This window comes from Schistocerca americana, chromosome 4 (genome assembly GCF_021461395.2).
Source record: "Schistocerca americana isolate TAMUIC-IGC-003095 chromosome 4, iqSchAmer2.1, whole genome shotgun sequence".
Taxonomy (NCBI): Eukaryota; Metazoa; Arthropoda; class Insecta; order Orthoptera; family Acrididae; genus Schistocerca; species Schistocerca americana.
Window position 1 is genome coordinate 566,000,399 of NC_060122.1, and position 24,815 is coordinate 566,025,213.

The 24,815-nt window shown below is 41.4% G+C and overlaps 1 protein-coding gene across 1 annotated transcript in view; it reads right to left on the bottom strand.

Moving 5' to 3' along the window:
* Nucleotides 1–24,815, bottom strand: part of LOC124613617 — a 109,218-nt gene that overhangs the window by 16,139 nt on the left and 68,264 nt on the right. Inside the window, exon 3 of the mRNA XM_047142333.1 lies at nucleotides 4,145–4,172. Coding sequence (XP_046998289.1) covers nucleotides 4,145–4,172 — 28 coding nt within the window. The remainder of the gene's footprint in view (nucleotides 1–4,144; nucleotides 4,173–24,815) is intronic.

Genomic DNA, 24,815 nt, shown 5'->3' on the forward strand with positions numbered 1-24,815 from the left:
GTTACATTGCAGGTTTAATTGTTGGTGATTTAAGAGAAGAGCCTTCTTGTTCCTATTTAACGGGCTGCAGAGAACTTGAAAAGTCAGTCATTCTACGATCGCCTGATTTGTGAATGACTGTATCAAGAAAATATTTCCTGAATCTTCTGCAGATAAAAGGGTGTTTGTGTTTATTTCAGATGCTGCTCCCTATATGATCAAAGCAGGAAAAGCCGTACGAGTGTTTTATCCCAATTTGATTCATGTGACGTGCTTTTCCCATGGAGTACATCGCCTTGCTGAAGAAGCAATTTCCACGTTTGAGAATGTAAATAAACTAATTTCATCGACAAAGAAAGTGTTTCTAAAGACTCCTGCTGGCATCAAGTCCTATAAAGAAAAGATACCAAATGTGCCTTTACCTCCCGAACCAGTGGTGGGTCGTTGGGGTACATGGGTCGAAGCTCTGTTGTTTTACAATGAACTTTTCGAGGCCATTAGAGGGGTAATGAACGACTTCGATAGTGCAGAAGCTTTGGCCGTTTGACAGTGCAAGGGAGTTTTTAATGATTCTAGTATTAAAAAAGACATTGCAGTGATTAGTACTCATTTTTCCCATTACCTGCAAGTACTAAAAAGCTTGAAACTGAAGGTTTGTTGTTGAACGCATCTATTCAGTTAAAGAATAAAATTATTCTAATGAACTCCTCACTGCTGAAGGTACTCCCAACAAAACATAAAGAAAAGTCTGGAAACATTGTAAACAATAATCCAGGCTTGGAACCTTTGTGACAAATCGATAGTTCTATTAATGGGATGGATGAACTTTTACCAGAAACAGTAAGTACCAACATAGCACCCAAATTCAAATAGAGCCCAGTTACCTCAGTTGATGTAGACCGGTCCTTTTCTACTTACAGAATTGTTTTGAGTGATCGAAAACATAATCTTACTACCGAACATTTAGAACAGTGCTGGGACATTTTTGTTTATAATAGTAGAAAAATGTAGACTAAATTTTAAAAGATGCTTTGGTCCAACAGTACTAGTTAAAAGTTAATGATGTTCAAAAAAATTCATGATTGTATGTTGTTTTTTAAATAAAATATTAGGGAGCTTTTGAGCGTGCCCCTCTACGTGCGATATATCTCGAAGTTGGTCAACAATAGCAAAGATGGAACGATTATTGATACACAGTATACGCCCCCACTTTCCAAATTTTTAGAAAATAGTCCCAGAAACGCCCCCTTCCTAACCTCTGGCAGAAAGTATTCAGAAAATATCAGCGTTCTAAATGTGACGATATTTCGCGTGGTCGGCTCCCTTCCTCGTAATTGATATGCTCAGGTTTGACTTAGAGATATGACGCACGCAGTGACTAGCATGATTTTTCTTATTATTTGATCTGATTCAACACTTTTCATGCATTTTTCATGCATATTTTAATGTTCTTACGATGTATATAATGCGGTCTCTGCTGATGACGTAGTAGGAGAAAACGAGGTGCCAACAGGAACAAGACAGGAGATCCGTTATCAGAATCAGAACTGAGAAGAGCTTTGGAAGACTTAAAATCAGATAGGGCAGGAGGGACAGATAACATTCCAACGGAATTTCTTAAACCATTGAGGCAAGTTTCAACAAAACGATTATTCGCGTTGGTGTGTTGGATGTATGAGTCTGAGGATATGCGATCTGACTTCCGAGAATGGAAGGCAAGTACTTATTGCATTCGACGCCACATTGGGTGACTTGCGACTCGGAGATGGGGATGAAATGATGATGAGGACAACACAACACCCAGTCGCTGAGCGGAGAAAATCTTTTGCCGCAGCCGGGAATAGACCCGGGTCCCTTGGCAAGGCCGGCCGGGGTGGCCGAGCGGTTCTAGGCGCTACCTTCTGGAACCGCGAGACCTCTACGGTCGCATGTTCAAATCCTGCCTCGGACATAGATGTGTGTTATGTCCTTAGGTTAGTTAGGTTTAAGTAGTTCTAAGTTCTAGGGGGCTGATGACCTCAGAAGTTAAGTCCCATAGTGCTCAGAGCCATTTGAACCATTTTTTGTACACTTGGCGTGGCAGTCCGCCGCGATAACCACTCAGCTAACGGGCGCGGTCCGAGAAAACACCATCCACACATTTATGAAGCTTGAAAGAGCCGACAAGTGCTAGAACCGTAGCACCATCAGCTTAATAGATCATGCATCTAAGTTTCTCAGAAAAATAATATACAGAATAATAGAACAGAAAATTAAGGATGTGTTAGCTGACGATCATATTTGCCTGAGGAAAGCCGGAGGCAATTAAGACGTCACGGTTGATAATGGATGCAAGATTAAAGAAAAATCGAGACACACTCATTGGATTTGTCGAGCTGGAAAAAGCGTTCGACAGTGTCAAATGGTGTTACATGTTCGAAATTCTGTGAGAGATAGGAGTAAGCTACAAAGAAAGACGGGTAATACACAATATTTACAGAAGCCAAGACGGGACAATAAGAACGGAAGACCAAGAACGAAGTGCTCGAATTAAAAAGGGTGAAAGACTACATCCCTTCTTACACCCTTTTTAATATACAATATTTACAGAAGCCAAGACGGAACAATAAGAACGGAAGACCAAGAACGAAGTGCTCGAATTAAAAAGGGTGAAAGACTACATCCCTTCTTACACCCTTTTTAATATACAATATTTACAGAAGCCAAGACGGGACAATAAGAACGGAAGACCAAGAACGAAGTGCTCGAATTAAAAAGGGTGTAAGACAGGGATGTAGTCTTTTACCCCTACTGTTCATTCGATATGTCGAAGAAGTAATGACGGAAATTAAACAAACGTGAAAGATTGGAACTGAAATTCAAACTCAAAGGATATCAATAATATGATTCGCTGATGACATTGCCATTATCAGTGAAAGCGAAGGAGAATTAGAGGATTTCCCAAATGGAACGAACTGTCTAATGAGTACAGAATATGGATTGAGAGTAAATGGAAGAAAGGCGAGAACTATGAGCAATAGCAGAAATGAAAACAGCAATAAACTTAACAGCGGTATTGGTGATCACGAAGTAGATGAAGTTAAGGAGTTTTGCTACCTAGGCAGCAAGGTAACTACACAAAACAATACTGTGCCAATGAAAGGTCTCCGCTAAATGTTTGCCAATGCGACATATTTTTTAAAACCTCGGTCCAACGCCACACCAACGAAATGTTTTATACTTAATCCGATGAATTGTGTTCTGGCGCATACCACTCCGAGGAAACTAAGAGCTACAAATTTACCATTCCCAAATATTCTTTTACGATGCCCAATCAGCTATTTTCCCGCGTGAGAAAGTCTAGAAATTGTCTTACTGAATTGCCACTTACAAATACGTTTTTATATCATCCAATGAGCTGTCTTCCCATCTGACAAGAGAGAGAAGTTCTCACTCCATTTATAGTGATATTTAGCTGTTGCACTTTCACCTCCATAAGGGCGAAAGGGAAAAGATTTTAACATGAACAGCCGGTGAGCTTCCCACGGAAAAGCAGAGACGAATATCTCCCGACCAGCCTGGCATCCTTCGGTTTTCTGGGACAAGCGTTACCGCTGAAAGTCAGCATTCCACTACGGTGATCTTCGAGCAGAGAGATAAACTTATAAATTAATTTATTATGCACTGGCTACATACATGATACGACTCATTAAACAAGCCATTTTCGACAGAATCAATGACCACATTGCGTGTGGCTATGGCCAGCGCACTTCTGAGCATTTGCACCTCGCCAGAATACGGGGTTGAAACACAATCCATTACAAACTCATGCAGTTCTGATAGATCATTCTATGCATATTATCCCCAGTTTTCGAGAATTTTGCCTACAGGTAGGTCTGACGCCAAGACTCAGCCAGGTAAGTTCCATTCACCACGTAGATGTCAGCTTTAAGACTGTAAGACAGATAAAATTTCACTGAACTGCAGGAAGAAAAGAAACAGACAAAGAGAAGAACTATGAGTGAGAGAGCTACCAAGGGTAGAACTAAGAGCGTTACTTAGAGCTCATTAATGTTACAACTGTACCTTATAAACAAAAACAAATCTTTAATTATAATATAACGCCCAAAAGACCAACACTGAAATGAACATTGTATTAATCAGAAAGAAAGTAAATCATACTTACAGTGTTGCTGATCGCTGTCATCCAGTCGCTGGAAAACAAAAACAAAATCATTGTTATAGGATCAGAAAATCAAACATTTATTCACAAGTATTATAATTTATGATGTGTGTTGCTTTGTAGTTATAAGCAGAAAATCAGAATCAGTTATAAGTAGAAAATCAGAATCAGTCATATTTCATTCTGTCTGAAATTTCACAACAGTAAAAGAAATTGAAACATGGAATACAGTGTCCCCTGTTCAGTGATATAAATTTTAAATAATTTTACTGCCATTTTAGTCCAATACCATTAATTAGCGAATTTTTACCAAAAAAGGGACAACATCGCAGAAAAACTGTAAATAACGGATCGTCGCTTATGCTAAACATACAATGTACAAAGTACCAAGAAAACTACTGGTACCATTATCATAAAAAATGGGGACGGGGTGTTTCGAGAGGGAGTGGTGGTGATAGGAGTGCCAATTAAGAAATTGCTGGTATTGCAAATAGAGTCGACACTGAGCAGCGAATGTAGTTGGAACAACTAGTGTGGGAGATTAAACAACTGAGAATTTAAAGTAAGTAACGTTTGTAGTATTCATTTTTAAAGTAGTTCCAGCACTAACCAGTCTTTTTTTTTTTTAATTTTTCGGCTGTCTCAGACAGTGATTTAATCATTTCTTGCGCATGATGCTTGGATTATGTGAACAGATATAACCTTTGCTGTTAAAATGGATCATCTTGGCATTTTCCCCAACGATATAGATAAACGAATTTGGTGGTACTGCGCGGTTCTCAGCCTCTGAATAGAAGCAGACAATGAAAGAAGTCTGTCTAGTACCGTTGAAGAACCTATCACAGGCTTGAGTGCTCCTGCAGAGAGTAATTTGAAAAGAACGCGTCCATTTTGTGGAAATTTTAATCGCTGTGAGTGCTGAGAGAGTATCGCGAGCCTTTAGCGGAGCCACGGCAGTACCATTGCACGGGGCAAGGGCCGGCCCTTTGTCCAGTGCCATTCAGCCGTCGTCAAAGCGGTGGCCCTTTGCAGGCTTCGCTCTCGGGAGCCGAAGATCTACGTTCATCGCATCGCTTAGCCAGGTGATTCTTTACTGCCTTAATGCCGCTGGAAAGAGTTCTTCAGACGGACTAAGGCCGTCGGTCAAGTACAAGTGGTTCACGGATCCAGACTAGCTGCTTTAAAGGAAACGGAGCAGAAATTCTAATTTTCCGTGCGCTTCTCAAGGCCAGAATCTCAGACTGTAAGGAAAAATATCTACATACCTTATACTTTTTTTTTATTTATTCGTCAGACAATAATAATATTCGTTAACATAAGGCAATGAAAATAAATAGCTAAATATATGTACACACAGAACACAAACGGATGTTTGTGCTCCTTACTGAAGGGACCACACCGGCATTCAGGAACATCAAAATCAGGACGGCCAGACAGGGCAAATTCCATCCTTCTGAATGTAGGGGGTCAGTGTCTTAAAAACTAAAATGAATCATTAGGCTGCTCCCTGTTATACAGTGTTCTTTTGATCATACCGATCTTGCACAAAATGCACAATATAACTTACAATGGTGTTGTACTGTTTCTTTGCATCTGTTTAAACCATTCCTTTAGATTCCGTGGACAAGGTGTAGAAACTCCAGGACCACGAACATGCTGTTATGCTCTTTTCACTTCCTTTAGTCTGTCCAAGAAACGGATTCGAGGACCGTAAACATGATATTATGCTCCATGTATGTCTTACTACCTTCCCTTCAGTTTCTCTGGAAAACAGAGGCACTATCCCGCCATGATGTGTGAGATGTTGAGCTCAGGGGAATGACATTAATATCGTGTTCTTTAGATCAGGACACATTGAAAACCATCGACGTAAATATCTATATTTACTGTGTAGAATTCTCTGGTATGATGTATTGGGTGTAGGTATTACGAACGTGTGTCGCTGTGCATTGTTACCTGAACCTTTAAGCTGTTCGGAAGAGTCAGTCAGCTATATGCTGGTAGGTTGTTGAAATGAAAAACTCAACAGATTTGTATAACATTATCGGTACAACCTTGTGGTTAAACGGTTACTTTGTTCATTGTGTCCATGAAGAGAATTTGTGCTAATGTTCCTTGTTGGTAGTCAGTGTTCAAGGAAATCAATAACTTCGCAGAAGCAGCTGCGTCCGTAGCTCGTGGTCGTGCGGTAGCGTTCTCGCTTCCCGCACCCGGGTTCGATTTCCGGCGGGGTCAGGGATTTTCTCTGCCTCGTGATGACTGGGTGTTGTGTGATGTCCTTAGGTTAGTTAGGCTTACGTAGTTCTAAGTTCTAGGGGACTGATGACCATAGATGTTAAGTCCCATAGTGCTCAGAGCCATTTGAACCAAGAAGCAACTGATGGTGCGGGAAGTGGAATGGTCTGTGAACGCCATTGTTTCTCTTTCGAATGGCAGACCGTGGTGAGGCAGAACTGCTGCGACTACTGCGGAGATGTTCAAGGATTTCATGTGAAAAAATGAACAGAAATAAGTTTATTTAGGTCTGTATATACTGTAAGTTGCAGACGAGTTCTGCTGTTCGACAAGGCACAGATGTATTACGGACAAATGTGAAATTTTCTCAAAGTCAGCTCCATCGAAGCCCAAGCCCGATCAAACCTCCCAGACGCCCTTGACACGGGCAAAATAACAAATAGGAAGAAACTCGACACTTTGGAAAGCAGAACAAACCGGGAAGAGATTTCCTCACCCCACGCAAGTGAGAAGCTTGAACCGTACACTCAGAAACATGATCTAGGCGAGCAGAGGACATCACATCATTCTATCAGCACAGTTTGATCTCAGAGCAGGGAAAAAGTCTCACAAGAACACCTATCAACCCGCTGATATGGCGGAGAAGCAACAAACTGAAGTCCGGAAAGCCATTCTTACTAAACCGGAGAAGACCGCTTCTGAGCCCAGAAAAGTGGGTCATCACAGATGCGAAATAATGTCACGGTTTCTAACCGGTAGTAACAAATATCCAAACTTTTGTGCCTTTGTGTCAATTTTTAAGTTGCAGTACATCTGCTTCGAGCAGGAACCTAAGCTGTGCACCAAGATGATTTTCTCCTCCGAGGCTGGCACATTTATTGCCTACTATACTTGGTCGCTGTAAGCTGCCTACCTCGTAAGCACTGATAAGACTTGGATTCTTCTACCTATGGCTTTCTGAACCAAATCCAATGTGCTTGGCACACTATCTACATGACCCAGTATTTGGGAGACGCACTAACCACTGCTACCCCCGACTGGTACCTGTAAGCAGTCATACATATTCCTTGCCTTCCTTGGTGGAAGGGATGTACTGTGGGTCATCTCCTCAACAAGCAGAGTTGTTCAGGGATTACCTGAGCATACCTGTTCGATATCAACGAGAGCGCTCTGGTAGTTCACAGTCTCTGCCCTGCGGAGTCACGCTTCTCGTATCGGCTATACCGTTCGCCCACGAGGCCTGCCCCCTGCCCAGCACAGTGGGCGACGTCGCGGCTGTTTCCTGGGACTGAATCAGCAGGTTCCACGGTACTACATGCTCTGAGGACAGTACAAGTCTCAACCCAGACCCCTACAGCTGGCTGGGAAACAAAACCACTGACAATGGTAGACCAGAATGGGTATAAAATATTAAGAAATGCCTTTCAGAAAAGGAATAGCACGACAACATCTAATATTTAAGTTCAGGTAAGTATTTTTAGAAACTATCTACCTGGCATGTAACCTTGTAGACAAGTGACATGTCGACAAGGAATAGTCCAGAAAGGAGAAGAAGAGAGGATTTTGAAATGTGGTGCTATAGAAACACGAGATGTACTTTCTTTTGGACTTTTTGCTTTCCTGTCCAAGGAGTAGAGCAGGCTGTTGTGGGTCCAAATCATTACAGAGTCACTAGGCGACAGAGGACCAATTAGGAATGAATAGGAGGGGCTGCCCTGATCCGGTATTTACCTACCAACAAATTCTAGGTCGGAATTGGGGGGTTGGGATTAACTTAGATTATATTTTGGAAAATATCATTCTTTTTTTCCAGGAAAAATTAAAAGTTTTGGATATATATATATATATATATATATATATATATATATATATATATATGTGTGTGTGTGTGTGTGTGTGTGTGTGTGTGTGTGTGTGTCTTGCTGTGCGGAGTGATGCGTCTAATGAAAGATTAAATTGGTAGATCTAATAAGCAATTATGAAGTAATAATTCGAAGGCATAACTTGACAAAAAGGAGGGATCAGTTAATACGACACATTGGACCGCATCAAATGGCTCTGAGCACTATGGGACTCAACTGCTGAGGTCATAAGTCCCGGACCGCATCAAAGAACAGTTAAGCTGATGACGGAGGGGTGTAGGCGGCAAAAGTCGTAGAAGGAGACCATTGTTTGATTACAAATGCAGGGGTAGAAAACTAGCGCAAGACAGACTAACACGGGGAGCTGCAGCGAATAAGTTTTTGGACTGAAGACCACAACAGAACATCAATAAGACACGTTTCTACGGTGCCTTCTTTTTTCTCGGAGTCAAGTGAGAGAACATGTGAGAAGATAAAACGTTTATTTGATTCAGACCTTACTGTAGGGTCACTTCCATCTGTTTCTTTGGGGCTTTCATCAGTCTCTTATTCTCTATGTGTACAGTATTTGTTATCTCTTAACTATATATGCAACACATTGAATTTATTTTCATATAATTTTTATACTCGGTTACACTGTTAAATTAGATGGGATTTATGACTTAAGGCATCTCTCTTCATTTGGTAACGGTTTCCATCCATCTGATCTCAAATCTCCCCCTTTTGTGCTTGTTAGGAAATGCACGGATGATCCAAAACATTTAGACTACCTGCACAGCAGCGTGTTATTCCATTTTTTGAACACAATACGGCTGCGATTCTGTGCGGCATGGATATGACAAGTCCTTGTAACGTTTCCGGAGGTATGTGGCACGAGATGTCTACGGACGACTCAAGCAATTTCTACAAATTACGGGCCTGTGATTTGTGTGTCCGAAGGTGGCAATCGGTAGCGTCCTAGATGTGTTCCATCGGGCTCAGATCAAGCGTATTTCGTGGTCAAGAGACCAACAAGCGTTCACTATTATGCTCCTAAAATCATGGCACTATTCTGGCTTTGTAAAAAGGACAGTTAGCCTCGTGGAAGATACTATCGCCATCTCGGAACCCATCAAGGGTGAAGGATGTAGGTGGTTCGCAACGATACCAACGAAGTCCACTTTCAAGCGGCCGTTCGCGTGGATGGCGGAGGATCCTGACACGACCATCGACATGGTATAACAAGAAACATGTCTCATCCGACCAGGTGACAAGTTTACACTGATCCACAGTCCACACTGAACAATCATATACAACCGTTCGCTCGACGAAAGATCCGTACCCAAAGACTGGAAAGTTACAGAGGTCACACCAATTTTCAAGAAAGGTAGTAGGAGTAATCTAATAAATCACAGGCCCATATCACTAACGTCGATAGGCAGCAGGATTCTGGAACATATATTGTGTTCGAGCATTATGGATTACCTCGAAGAAAACGGTCTATTGACACACAATCAACACGGATTTAGAAAACATGGTTCTTGTGAAATCGACCTAGCTCTTTACTCACACGAAGTCCTGAGTGTTATTGGCAAGGGATATCAAATGGATTCCGTATTTCTGGATTTCCGGAAGGCTTTTGACACTGCTACACACAAACGCCTAGTAGTGAAATTGCTTGCTTATGGAATATCGTCTCAGTTATGTGACTGGATTCGTAATTCCTGACAGAGAGGTCACAGTTCGTAGTTGTTGTTCTTGTGGTCTTCAGTCCAGAGACTGGTTTGATGCAGCTCTTCATGCTACTCTATCCTGTGCAGGCTTCTTCATCTCCCAGTACCTACTGCAACCTACATCCTTCTAAATCTGATTCCTGTATTCATCTCTTGGTCTCCCTCTACGATTTTTACCCTCCACGCTGCCTTCCAATACTTGATGCCCCAGAACATGTCCTACCAACCGATCCCTACTTCTAGTCAAGTTTTGCCACAAATTCCTCTTCTCCCCAATTCTGTTCAGTACCTCCTCATTAGTTATGTGACCTACCCATCTAATCTTCAGCATTCTTCTGTAGCACCGTATTTCGAAAGCTTCTATTCTCTTCTTGTCTAAACTATTTATCGTCCATGTTTCACTTGCATACATGGCTACGATCCATACAAATACTATCAGAAACGACTTCCTGACGCTTAAATCTATACTCGATGTTAACAAATTTCTCTTCTTCAGAAACGCTTTCCTTGCCATTCCCAGTCTACATTTTATATCCTCTCTACTTCGGCCATCATCAGTTACTTTGCTCCCCAAATAGCAAAACTCATTTACTACTTTAAGTGTCTCATTTCCTAATCTAATTCCCTCAGCATCACTCGATTTAATTCGATTGCATTCCAATATCCTCGTTTTGCTTTTGTTGATGTTCGTTTTATATCCTCCTTTCAAGACACTGTCCATTCCGTTCAACTGCTCTTCCAGGTCCTTTGCTGTCTCTGACAGAATTACAATGTCATCGGCGAACCTCAAGGTTTTTATTTCTCATCTATGGATTTTAATTCCTACTCCAAATTTTTCGATTGTTTCATTTACTGCTTGCTCAATATACAGATTGAACAACATCGGGGATAGGCTGCAACCCTGTCTCACTCCCTTCCCAACCACTGCTTCCCTTTCATGCCCCTCGACTCTTATAACTGCCAGCTGGTTTCAGTGCAAATTGTAAATAGCCTTTCGCTCCCTGTATTTTACCCCTGCCACCTTCAGAATTTTAAACAGAGTATTCCAGTCAACATTGTCAAAAGCTTTCTCGAAGTCTACAAATGCTAGAAACATGGATTTGCCTTTCCTTAATCTATTTTCTAAGATACGCCGTAGGGTCAGTATTGCCTCACGTGTTCCAACCTTTCTACGGAATCCAAACTGATCTTCCCTGAGGTCGGCTTCTACCAGTTTTTCCATTCGCCTGTAAAGAATTCGTGTTAGTATTTTGGAGCCGTGACTTATTAAACTGATAGTTCGGTAATTTTCACATCTGTCAACACCTGCTTTCTTTTGGAGTGGAATTATTATATTTTCCTTGAAGTCTGAGTGTATTTCGCCTGTCTCATACATCTTGCTCACCAGATGGTGGAGTTTTGTCAGGGCCGGCTCTCCCAAGGCTATCAGTAGTTCTAATGGAATGTTGTCTACTCCCGGGGCCTTATTTCTACTTAGGTCTTTTAGTGCACTGTCAAACTCTTCACGCAGTATCTTATCTCCCATTTCGTCTTCATCTACATCCTCTTCCATTTCGATGATATTGCCCTCAAGTACATCACCCTTGTATACACCCTCTATATATTCCTTCCGCCTTTCTGCTTTTCCTTCTTTGCTTCTTCATTTACTGCTTTTTTATATTTTCTCCTTTCATCAATTTATTTCAATATATCTTCCGTTACCCAAGGATTTCAATTAGCCCTCGTCTTATTACCTACTAGATCCTCTACTGCCTTCACCATTTCATCGCTCAAAGCTACCCACTCTTCTTCTACTGTATTTCTTTCCCCCATTCTAGTAAATCGTTCCCCAATGCTCTCCCTGAATCTCTCTACAACATCTGGTTCTGTCAGTTTATTCAGGTCCCATCTCTTAAATTCTCACCATTTTGCAGTTTCTTCAGTTTTATTCTACAGTTCATAACCAATAGATTGTGGTCAGAGTCCACATCTGCCCCTGGAAATGTTTTACAATTTAAAACCTTGTTCCGAAATCTCTGTCTTACTATTATATGATCTATCTGAAATCCACCAGTATCTCCAGGCCTGTTCCATGTATACAACCTTCTTTCATGATTCTTGAACCTAGTGTTAGCTATGATTAAGTTATGCTCTGTGCAAAATTCTACTAGGCGGCTTCCTCTTTCATTACTTAATCCCATTCCATATTCACCTACTAGGTTTCCTTCCCCTCCTTTTCGTACTATCGAATTCCAGTCACCCATGACTATCAAATTTTCGTCTCTCTTCACTATCTGAATAATTTCTTTTATCTCGTCATACATTTCATCAATCTCTTCGTCATCTGCGGAGCTAGTTGGCATATAAACTTGTACTACTGCGGTAGGCGTGGGCTTCGTACATATCTTGGCCACAATAATACGTTCACTATGCTGTTTGTAGTAGCTTACATGCATTCCTATTTTTTTATTCATTATTAAACCTACTCCTGCATTACTCCTATTTGAGTTTGTATTTATAACCCTGTATTCACCTGACCAGATGTCTTGTTCCTCCTACCACCGAACTTCACTAATTCCCATTATATCTAACTTTAACCTCTCCATTTCCCTTTTTAAATTTTGTAACCTACCTGCCCGATTAAGGGAACTGAGATTCCACGCTCCGATCCGTAGAACGCCAGTTTTCTTTCTCCTGATAACGACGTCCTCTTGAATAGTCCCCGCCCGGAGATCCGAATGGGGGACTATTTTACCTCCGGAATATTTTACCCTAGAGGACGCCATCATTATTTAACCATACAGTAAAGCTCCATGCCCTCAGGAAAAATTATGGCTGTAGCATCCCCTTGCTTTCAGCCGTTCGCAGTACCAGCGTAGCAAGGCCGTTTTGGCTATTGTTATAAGGCCACATCTATCAATCATCCATCCTCCTCTGCCTTCTTCTTGTCGGTGCTTTCCGTATATGCCTTTTCTCGCCGATTTTGCGGGAACATTTCCGAACCTTATCAGCTCACCTGATCATCAACATTCACTGTAGCACCACATATCAGATGCTTCGATTCTCTTCTGTTCCGGTTTTCCCACAGGACATGTTTCACTGCCATACAACACTGTGCTCCAAACGTAAATTCTCAAAAATATCTCTCTCAAATAAATGTTTATGTTTGACATCAGCAGACTTCTCTTGGGTAGCAATGCTCTTTTAACCATTGCTAGTCTGCTCTCTACGTCTTCCTTGCTCCGTCATGTATTATTTTCCTGCTAGGTATCGGAATTCCTTGTCTTTGTGTTCTTGGTGATCCCCAATTCTCATATTAAGTTATTCGCTGTTGTCATTTCTACTACTTTTCATTATTTCCGTCTATCTTCGATTTGTTCTCAGTTTATATGCTATACTCATTAGACAGTTTATTCCTTCTTCGCTTTCGCTGAGGATAGCAACGTCATCAGCGAATCGTATCATTGATATCTTTTCACCTCGAACCTTAATCTCACTCCTCAACCTTTCTGTTATGTCCATCATTGCTTCTCTGTTATATAGATCGAACATTAGGGGTGGAAGACTACATCCTCTCTTACACCTTGTAAATCCGAGCCATTCGTTCTTGGTCTTCCACTCTCATTGTTCCCTCTTGTCTCTTAGCGATCGCGCGGTTCCAGACTCAAGCGCCTAGAACCGCTCGGCCACACCGGCCGGCCCGTTCGGGCCAAATCGAGTAGGATCCACCTACTGGGAATTTATAAAGCAATAAAAGATTTTACTTTGTTTGGGTTAACAGATATACTGGTAAAAAAGGTGTACCTCATTATTATGATAATTAGAAAGCGAATGAGAATTAACCACGTACATTCCATCAGTGGCAACACCGATCGTTGGTACAGTTCATTTTTATTTTGTGACTCCAATCAACAAAATTCTTGAATGAGATTTTCACCCTGCAGCGGAGTGTGCGCTGATATGAAACTTCCTGGCAGATTAAAACTGTGTGCCGGACCGAGACTCGAACTCGGGACCTTCGCCTTTCGCGGGCAAGTGGAAGGTAGGAGACGAGGTACTGGCAGAAGTAAAGCTGTGAGCACGGGGCGTTGAGTCGTGCTTGGGTAGCTCAGTTGGTAGAGCACTTGCCCGCGAAAGGCAAAGGTCCCGAGTTCGAGTCTCGGTCCGACACACAGTTTTAATCTGCCAGGAAGTTTCAACAAAATTCTTTCTCACCTGACACATACAAGTTCTGAATCTAGAAGGCTTATGCGCGACCTCAACAGCCTACACAAACCTCTATTAGATCTCGATCACTATCAGCAATGTTTATACAGAATATAGAAATGGGAAATAACAAGACAGTCGATATTTTTAAAAGAACATCACCTTCAACGGTTCCAGCTGCGGAATGATCCACAATTCCTGTTAAAGGCATAGGGCTCTGGAGGGGATTTATAGATAGTTTTGATAAGGAAGCCATAACCAGAAATTTACTGTTTGTATGTGAAACAAGTACGACAGCATAGCAGAGACAATAAGCTATGACCTGTGTGCTCTAAAGAAGCTGTTGTAAGTGACGATCCTTTTGTTCATTGCAAGGTTTACCTGCTGCGCATGCTTCGTGCGCACGGCTCAGAAATCCTGGTGCGTGCTGAATGTTATCTGCTGCCGCCAGAACCCGTACAAGGTGGTCTTCTTCAGAGTGTACAAGAGTCTCATGCACAAAACTTTTCATATGGTCTCACAAGAAAAAGTCAGGAGAAATTAAGTCTGGCTACGGTAGTGGTCCAAACCTATCCACCTTTCACCGTATGTCTGATCGAAAAGTTCACAGCCGCTACGTGCCAAATGGTTAGTACCATAATGGTGGAACTACATTTGCTTCCAATAACTCCACCGGTGCCTCTTGAATGAACGTCAAGTATCTGGGGCCCGTCACGTGGCAAGGACGAACGTATAGCACAGTAAGGCGATCGTCAGATTGTAGGATTATGAAACATGTTTTTTACTCAAGAATTATGACGTTCTTGGAAAATGAACATCTCCTCTATAAAAATTAACATGGATTCCCGCGAAACTCAGCTCACTCTGTTCCTCCATGAGATCCGCAGCGCAGTGGACAACGGCCATCAGGTTGATGCCGTGTTCTTTGATTTCAGTAAGGCATTTGACAATGTCCCGCATTGCTGTTAAATGAAAAAAAAGAGCTTACGGAGTATCGGAGCAGACCTGCGATTAAATTCAAGACTTTCTTGCAGATAGAACTCGACACGTTGTTCTTAACGGAACTAAATCGACAGATGTAAAGGTAATATCCGGAATACCACAGGGAAGTGTGATAGGACCGTGCCTGTTAACAATATATAGAAATAATCAAGTAGAAAGCGTCGGATGCTCTTTAAGGCTATTCGCAGATGATGTAGTTGTCTATACCAAAGTGCAACGCCAGAAGATAGTAAGAATTTGCAGAACGACCTGCAGACAATTAATGAATGGTGCAGATTCTGGCAGTTGACCCTGAACGTAAATAAATGTGACATATGGAAAGTAATTCACCACTGTACAGCTACACTGTTGATGACAAACAGCTGGAGACAGCGTCCGTCGTAAAATATCTAGGGGTAACTATCCAGAGTGACCTTAAGTGGAATGACCGTATAAAACAGATATTGGGGAAAGCAGACACCAGACTCAGGTTCATCGGAAGAATCTTAAGGAAATACAACTCATCAACGAAAGAAGTGGCTCATAAGGTGCTTGTTCGCCCGGTTCTTGAGTATTTTTCATCTATCTGGGATCCCTATCAGGTAGGACTGATAGAGGAAATAGAGAGGATCCAACGAAGAGCGGCGCGTTTCGTCGCCGGATCGTTTAGCTGGCGAGAGAGCGTTACGGAAATGCTAAACAAACTCCACTGGCAGACGTCAGAGGAGAGGCGTTGTGCATCACGGAGAGATTTACTATTGAAATTTCAGGACAGCACTTTTCAAGAGGAATCAAACAACATATTACTTCCCTCCACAGACATCTAGCGTATTGACCACGAGGAGAAAATCCGAGAAATTAGAGCCAATACAGAGGCTTACCGACAATCATTCTTCCCACGCGCTATTCGTGAGTGTAACAGGGTTGGAGGGTGCAGATAGTGGTACGGAAAGTACCCTTTGCCACACACCATTAGGTGGCTTGTGAAGTATGATGTAGATGTCAGATACCATTGATGTATTGATACCGAACCGTTACTTAAATCCACGTGCATGTAAAAAATCTGGATTTTCGTCGTCCCAAATCTGGCTGTTTCGATAGTTCAAAAGTCCCTGGTGAAATGAGTTTAATCCGTAGCAAAAACGCGGCGTCGAAATGTGGGTATGTCGACTCAGTGAAGTAGAACCATGTAGAGAAACTGACCCGTACGAAAATCTGCCACAATCAATGCACGCATGTTCTGTTGGTGGTAAGTATGGAGATGCAGGTCATCCAGGACGCGACTGATGCTCGCTTGGGACATGGCATGGACAGTGTTACCACAACTTCTCGTTCTGCATGATGGGGGACATTCTCTTCAAAGTCGCGAGCGTGGTGCGTTCTTGGAGCATCGGAGTCGACCCTCCTGGCTGCCAACGTACCGGTTTCTCACAGTCTCTGTTGTAGTCAGACGAAAATGATATGTGATGCACTGCACCGATCCGGAAAAATGTTCTCGAGACACGCATCGTACAGCTCTACCATTATCTTCTGCTTCATCGTAAATTATCAGCTTTTCTGTGTATTCTTCAAGCGTGTTTTTCGCCATCCTATACTGTTTCAGGAGTCCTTACTGCTCACTGACGAATTATGACGGAATGATAAATGAGCAGAGCTCTGAAGCAGCGATTGCAAGCGAAGGGCACATTACGTAAGGGCACTGACGACAGCGTCCTCTTCTCAGCTTGTGTAGGTATTGAGAAGAGGGAGATTTGGAAGTGATCCGGTCTTCAAACTTGCTTTATGTCCAAACGGTACATTTCCTGAATGAATTCCGCTACTCTGTATACTACGTCACCTCTACAACGTATAGAAACCTGTGACAGGAAATGCAAAGCACCTTGTATATAGAATAAGACGAATAGTAACATTTCCTGACTAAACTGTAGTTCCAAGAAATGGGTTGTTTTAACGTTATATTCCTAACTTTGATTAACTTACACTTCTAATTTGGAACACGTTCAAACACTGGAAAACACACTATCCTCATTCATAGGTAAATTCGTAGTAACTAATCATTAATGCTCATTGCTCCATTTCAATAAGAAAATATTTTCATTTCTTCTTAGTGGGTACAACAGCAAGGAATTTATTGAAAGAAGGTGGCATTTACCACTTTTGCTGTAATAATTTTATTAGTTCACAACCATTTTTCAGTCTTCTAGGCCATTCTCAGTTGGTTCTGTGATTCCGTACAAAATTGATTCAGAATATATTATACTACCTCCACAAAAATAAATGTAATGCTGTGAATGTAAACTTATTGTATATCCACGTATTTGCAATAGATAGCTATATTTTAACTCTCCTCGAATACGCATATGAATGTAGAGTCCGTGTTTGGAATTACTGTTCCTTTTATTCCGTGCTTAGCTTTACTCTTTGGTCAACGTAATACCTTTATAAATATCAAAATGTCAAAATAACAACACGGCATTTCCGAACCAACACAAACAGAAGAAACAAACTTCAGGAAGCTGCCTTTACAATACGTATGCCATAATTTTCAATTCCATGTGAATGTATTTGGAATAAGTTGACACTCACATTGTAAGTAGGCAGTTTATGTGTTTGTATGTTGGTAGCGCTATGTAGCGCTTTGTATTATATCTCTGACTGCGCTGTGGCAGTCTGTAAGAGACTCTGTGGCTAGTGAGACTTGGAGGTGAACAGCCAGCAGTGATGGAAGTTGGGAGTGAGTAGTCAGCAATGATGGAGGTTAGAGGTTAATAATTAGCAGTGTTGGAGGTTTGCAGTATTAGCGCGGGCGGACGATCTGGACGTGTCCAACTTGGAGATTGAATATTATTCATGATTATATAATTTTTGGAACTGGATTTCACGGACGATTATATATATTTTTTTAAATGGTTGTCACATTATTAAGGTAAAAAATATATTGTTCGTTTTGGAACAAAATCTTTCCTTTGCTAACCGTATGCCTATTAGTAGTTACAGCCTTCAGTAGTTAGAACCTCCTATTTATCTGGCTGTATTGGCGTTTGCTTTATTGCTGTAGTTCGTGTAATGAAGATTTTTGTGAGGTATGTGAATGAATAGGCTATCACCTACCTACATAGGGAGAAATGATTATCACGATAAAATACGAGAAATGAGGGCTCGCACAGAAAATTTAAGTGCTCGTTTTTCCCGCGTGCCGTTCGAGAGAGGAACGGCAGAGAGGCAGTATGAAGGTGGTTCATTGAACACTCTGCGAGGCACTTTATTGTGAATAGCAGAGTAATCACGTAGATGTTGATGTCAGGATTTCTTCTTATTCAGGGCCATTCTTTTGAGTTAATTTAAAGCAGTCAGATCGCGTTACTGTTAAATATTGTGGGTAATTAATGTATAAGAAAAGTTTGAGTTCTGTTAGTCAGGGCAAATTCTGTAGGTCAGTATCGCAATGATAAAGACCAGCAAAGTGACACTTCCATTCCATCTCACTCAGCAGTTTCAGAATCAAATTATGTAGGAGTTTCACCTTCTCAGTTATTTCAGTACAAGTAAGTAAAATTTTATACAGAAGTTTCAACATCATTACACTTCTAATCGTGGAGGTAATATATCCTATATTGTACAGAATGGCAAAATCAGTTAACGATGGCCTAAAAGGCTGAAACCATTTGTTAACTAATAGAACTATTACAGGAAAATGTCTCCTTCCTTTAATGCATTAATATTGCTTTGTCTTTCTCATTTGCGTCAGTTTCTCGTTGCCCCTAATGTTCCACAGCCTAGGAATTTACACAACTGGCAGCGTTGTAGGATTTTAATAATTGGTAAGAAGGCTACCGTTAGAAAATGACAAAAGGTAAAACTAATCAACATTCCTGGTTTTGCAGAGCTTATGCCTCATTTGTTCTCAGTGTAAGCTGAATTGTCCTACTTAGTCTATCAACAAAGGAAATAAATTTAAAGAACGTGAGACAGAGAATTTGAAGAAAAAGAGTCGAAAACTGGACACGACTAGCCCATTATTAGTTAGTTGCTGTAGTTTATTACTACTTGTATGAATGATATGTCTTTCGAGAACACATCAGCATAGAAAGCATAGAAGAATATGACATGCAGCTGAGGTTAAACTATGGTGATCCAAAGTAATCAATTTTAAAGTAAGGTATTTAGTAGCAACATTATTTTAAAATGTGTCCTCCATCGATATCAAGCAACAAATCATTAACATCAATATGATGAAAAATCTGAAATTTATCTGTTAACGTGCAGGCATGGCGAAAATTTGACTGATCTACAGAATATCATGTAACGGCTCTTAGAAAAGGTAATAGTTCTGCAGTTATAAGAAACATGTTAACACACTTATTCCATCTAGGTTCTGCATTATCGCCACTTCTTTTCATTCTGGTAATAGACACCGTGACAGCTGACCTGCACCGGCTCTTACCATGGACCCTACTGTATGCTGACTACGTGATGCTGGCAGCAGAAAACAGGCTTGATCCGCAGAGCCCAACTGAAAAATGCAGTGAACGGTTGCCGCGACATGGTTTGCGCCTTAATTTGAAGAAAACCGAGTACATGATATCAGACAGACATGAAATGGAAACCATCACGATTAATGCTGAAGATCTGAGTCATGTAAGTAAGTTTAAGTACCTTCGTTCCACGGTCACTGTTGACGGCCGACTCAGCGAAGAGGTCAACACCAGAACTCAGGAAGCCTGGATGAAGTGGCGAACAGCAACAGGAGTCACTTGCAACCGCATGATGAAAGACAATTTAAAATCAAAAATCTATCGCACTGTCGTCCGACTAGTCTCCTTGTATGTTTGTGAGTGCTGGCCGACTACAGTTGACACAGAATACTGCCTAAGTGTAATGGAAACGAAGGTGCTAAGGTGGACAGCGGGCCTCACTAAGTTAGATCACGTTACCAATGACAGCAGTTTGGTGTTGCACCGATCCAAGAAAAGATGCGTGAGATTCGTCTTCGATGGTTTGGGCATGTTTTACGGGCCGGTGATGACTCTATGGCCAAGGCGTGTTACACACTTGAAGTCGTCGGCAGAAGACCCAAAGGACGCCCTAAGCAATGTTGGGCTGATAAGATTCATGGAGACCTTAAATGCGTGAACATCCACCCAGATGCAGCCCGTGAGAGAGCGAGATGGAGACAACGGACGCATATAGCGGACCCCGCAGGCACGCGGGACAAACGCTGAAGGAAAAGAAGAAGATTCGAGACTGGTTAATGTCACCTAAATGATACTTCGTACGATATTGGTGGGAGAGGGCTACTTGATCGCATTTTGTGTGACATATTGACATTAAAAGCAAATAGTTTATTATTTGATAACACCTTTTACGAATATTGTTATTGACAACCTAACTAACTAGCTCCGGTCTTTTACTATCTACGCATCGATAAGTTCTAATTAAGCAGTCCTTAACGGGTAAATCATTTGAGAAAAAGTTCTATGCCTATATTCACGATTTTCCTTAAGCGGCTTAACAGGCCATTATCCCGAAGACGTCGTTCTCGCCCTTTTCTCTATGAGATAAACATCTGCAACTCTAATCGTTATCTTCGTAATATTTCTCTCAAATACTCTTCTCTCTACGCCTTCATTTTCCCTCCTGTTCATTGTTTACGTAAAGATGATCATTTCCTTCCGTTTACCTACCATAATCTTTTTCCTGCTCAAACCACCGGTTTTTGTTTTCTATTGCTCACGTGGTGCTCTAAAAATTGGAACGTGTGTGTTAGTATGTGTTCTTGCTTGCGCGCACGCGTGTTTGTGTGTGTGTGTGTGTGTGTGTGTGTGTGTGTGTGTGAGAGAGAGAGAGAGAGAGAGGGAAAGATAGAGAGAGAGAGAGAGAGAGAGAGAAGTAGTAGGGGGCTGGGGGAAGAAACGGTCGATGCTCTCATCCACAGAACCGAACTGTCATTAGCAGCTGTCGGGCCGACCGCAATCTAAATTTCAAACGCTGTAGACACCTGCACAGGCATATCGCCACCGATTCTCGTAACACTGCCACAAACTTATCGATCAGTATCTCATCATGGCCTTTCGTCCTAGGGTTAATACAGCACATTATCATATCACTTTTAAGCTATGTGTTGCAATTTTTTTCTAGTAAAGAAGTCTCTATCACTGAAAGCTACAGTGCTGAATTACATCATCATCTTCTTCTTGTAATGCCTACAAAGTATATAGAATGACGTAATTCGCTGATAGTCTGGGCGAACGCTGAGACTGTCCGAAGGAAGGAATTCCCCACACAACTGTCGTGGTAAATGTCGTGTCCGATAAGAAATTTTTAAGGGCGCATCCCGGTAGGAAATGCATAGGAAACGGTGGTACTTCTGGAAGATTACTTCATAGCTTTCCTTTGCCTCTCTAAACCTTGTGGCGCATAACATCCACTACAGTGGACAGCTATTCATGGTCACTTCACTGACGTTTTCAATCAGTCCTGAGGCTGCAAGTCCATTCAGTCCATTGCAGTGATCACTCCCTTCTGGTGTTGTGCCCAGCATGCATTTTAAGCCACATGACTGATTGAAAACGCCAGACAAGTGACTAACAAAAGCTGTCCACTGGAGTGAGACCACAGGACTAATCTGCATAGGACGAAACATCTTAGCGCAGTCAGAGATGCGTTTTCGTAAGCAGGTTTATATTCCCAACAGAAAATGGTTCCATTCAACATCTACACTATTACTCCACCAGCTTATGATGTGCGACGAAGGAACTTCAGGTAGCACTATCCGCTTCCACCTTAGCTTTCCATTTATGAAGAGTCATTGAACTTCCTCTTTACCTCTTTTTCTTTTGTGTCATCGGCCTTGTAAGTGGTTTGGTGCGGCCCGTCACGAACTTCTCTCCTGTGCCACTTCTCCATCTCAAAGTAGCACCTACAACCTCAAGAATTTTTTTGGTATATTTCAATTTCTGTCTTCCTCCACAGTTTTTTACTTCTACAGCTCTCTTCAGCACCACAGAAGTTATTTCCTGGTGTCTTAAAACATGTCCCATCATCCTAACAGTTCTTCTTATCATGTTTTCATATCTTTCTTTCATCGCGGATTTAATGGAAAACTTCTCATTCCTTATTTTTTTAGTAGATCTAATTTTCAACGTACTCGGTGCTACGATTCTATTATGTTCCGGTTTTTCCACAGTCATTGATTCACTAGTAGACAGTGCTGTGCTCCAGATTCACCTTTTTAGAAAATTCTTCCTCAAAATTAAGCCTATATTTGACAGCAGTATACTTCTTGTGGCTAGAAGTGCCTCCTTTCCTTGTGCTAATCACTCTTTTATGTCCTCCGTGTTTCGTTCTTCATGGATTTATTTTGGTTTCAAGGTAGCAGACTCCGTTACTTTGTCTACTGTGTGGTCCCTAATTTTTATGTTAAGTTTATCTCTAATTTCATTATTCGTTACTTTTGCCTCTCTTTGGTTTACTCTCAATCCATATTCGGTACTCATCAGATTGTTCATTCCAATCAACAGATCTTGTAATAGTTCTTCGCCTTCACTGACGAAAGCAATATCATCAGCGAATCTTATAACCGATTACCTTTCATATTTAATATTAATCACGCTCTTGATCTTTCTTTTATCTCCGCATTGCTTCTTCGATGTTCTGATGGAACAGTAAGGCCGAAAGACTGGATTCCTGTCTTCCACTCATTCTAATCCAAGCACTTTGTTCTTCGTCTTACAATTTTATTCTTCAGTCTGGGTCGTTGTGCATACTGCATGTTACTCATTCTTTGTTGTAGCTTACAGCTGTTTATCTCAGAATTTCGAACATCTTGCATCATTTAACTTTGACGAATGAGTTTTCCAGATCGGCAATGAATCTCGATTTTTATTCAGTCTTGTTTCCAATTTCAAGAGCATCGTCAGGGCTGTCTCTCTGGTACCTTTACCTTCTCTACAGCCATACTGATCTTTAAGTAACAGTTCCTCATTATTCTATTCTTCTGTATATTACTCTTGTCAGCAATTTGTGTGAGCTGTTAAGTTGATTCTGCAATCATTTTCACATTTACCTGTTCTTGCTATTTGCAGAATTGTGTTGATGATTTTTATCAGAAAGTCTGACGGTACGTCGCCGGCCTCATCAGCTTAAAAAGTCATTTGGTTGAATTTTTCCCAAAAGATTTTAGAACATCCGATGGAATGATCTCTATCCCTTCTGTCTTATTTGACCTCATGTCTTCCAAAACTCTTTTAATTCTGATTCCCACACTCGATCCCTTAAGTCTCCTATATCAACTCACAGATGCCTTCAGCATCCTCTTTTCACCAATCCATTCTCTCCTCTGAGTTTAACGATGTAAATGCCTTTAATTTCACCGAAGGTAGTTTTGGCTTTTCTTTATGCCGAGTAAGTCCTTCCGACGATCATTTCTTTTCTTCGATTTCTTTACGTTTTTCCTGGAGCCTTTTAACTTCGACTTCTCTACATTTCCTGTTTATTTCATTTCTGAGTGATTTGTATTGCTGTGTTCATGTCTTTCTCTGAACACTTATATACTAGCTTCTTTCGTCAATGGTTCGAAGACATAGTCACTTCAACTAAAGTTTCTTCTGTGGTATTCCCTACCGCAGTAGTCACAACTTTAGCGAACTTCAAAGGCATTTCATCGTTCCCCAGTATTTCAGTTTCCCACTTCCTTCGGTACTGATTCTCCTGTACAATTCTTTTAAACCGCAGTCTACTTTTCATCATTACTAAATTGTGATCCGTGTCTGTATCGCGTCATAGTTACGTCTTAAAATCCAGCTTCTGATTTCGGAATCTCTGTCTTCCCATGATGTAATCAAACGGTGATTTCTCCATATCTCCAGTCAATTCTAATTATATCTCACTCTCTTGTGACTTTTGAACAATGTATTTGCTTTTAGTAACTGAAATGTGTTGCTGAACTTAGTTAATTTTTCTCCCGTACTACCAAGTCCGTATTATCCAGTAAGCGTTTCTTCCACTGCTTCGCCTAGAACCGCACTCCAATCTCTCATGACTATTACGTTTTTCATCTCCCTATATGTACTGACCTAACTGTTCAATATTCTCATATAATTTTTCTACTTCGTCGTCCTCTGCTTGCGACGTCGGCATGTATACCTCAACTATTGTCATTGGTGTTGGTTCAAAATGGTTCAAATGGCTCTGAGCACTATGGGACTTAACATCTACGGTCATCAGTCCCCTAGAACTTAGAACTACTTAAACCTAACTAACCTACGGACATTACACAACACCCAGTTTGGTGTTGGTCTGCTGTCGATTCTAACAGCAACAAACCTATTACTGGATTGTTCTGACTTCCTATTTATAACAAACCCTACTGCCGTTTTACTATTTTCAGCTGCTGTTAATGTTAACGCGTACTAATCTCACCAAAAATCTCTGTCTTCTTTCCACTTCACTTCACTGACCCGCATCATATCTATTTGAGCCTTAGCATTTTCCTTTTCTAGTTTTCTAGTTTCCCTGCCACGTTCAGACTACTGACATTCCTCGCCCCGGCTCGTAGAACGTTATCCTTTCGTTGGTTTTCTCATGCTCGCGTCCCTCTTGTCAGTCCCCTCCCAGAGATCCTAATGGGGAACGTGTCCGGAATCATTTGCCAATGGAGAGATCATCATAGCACTTTTTCAGCTGCATGCCACATGTCAT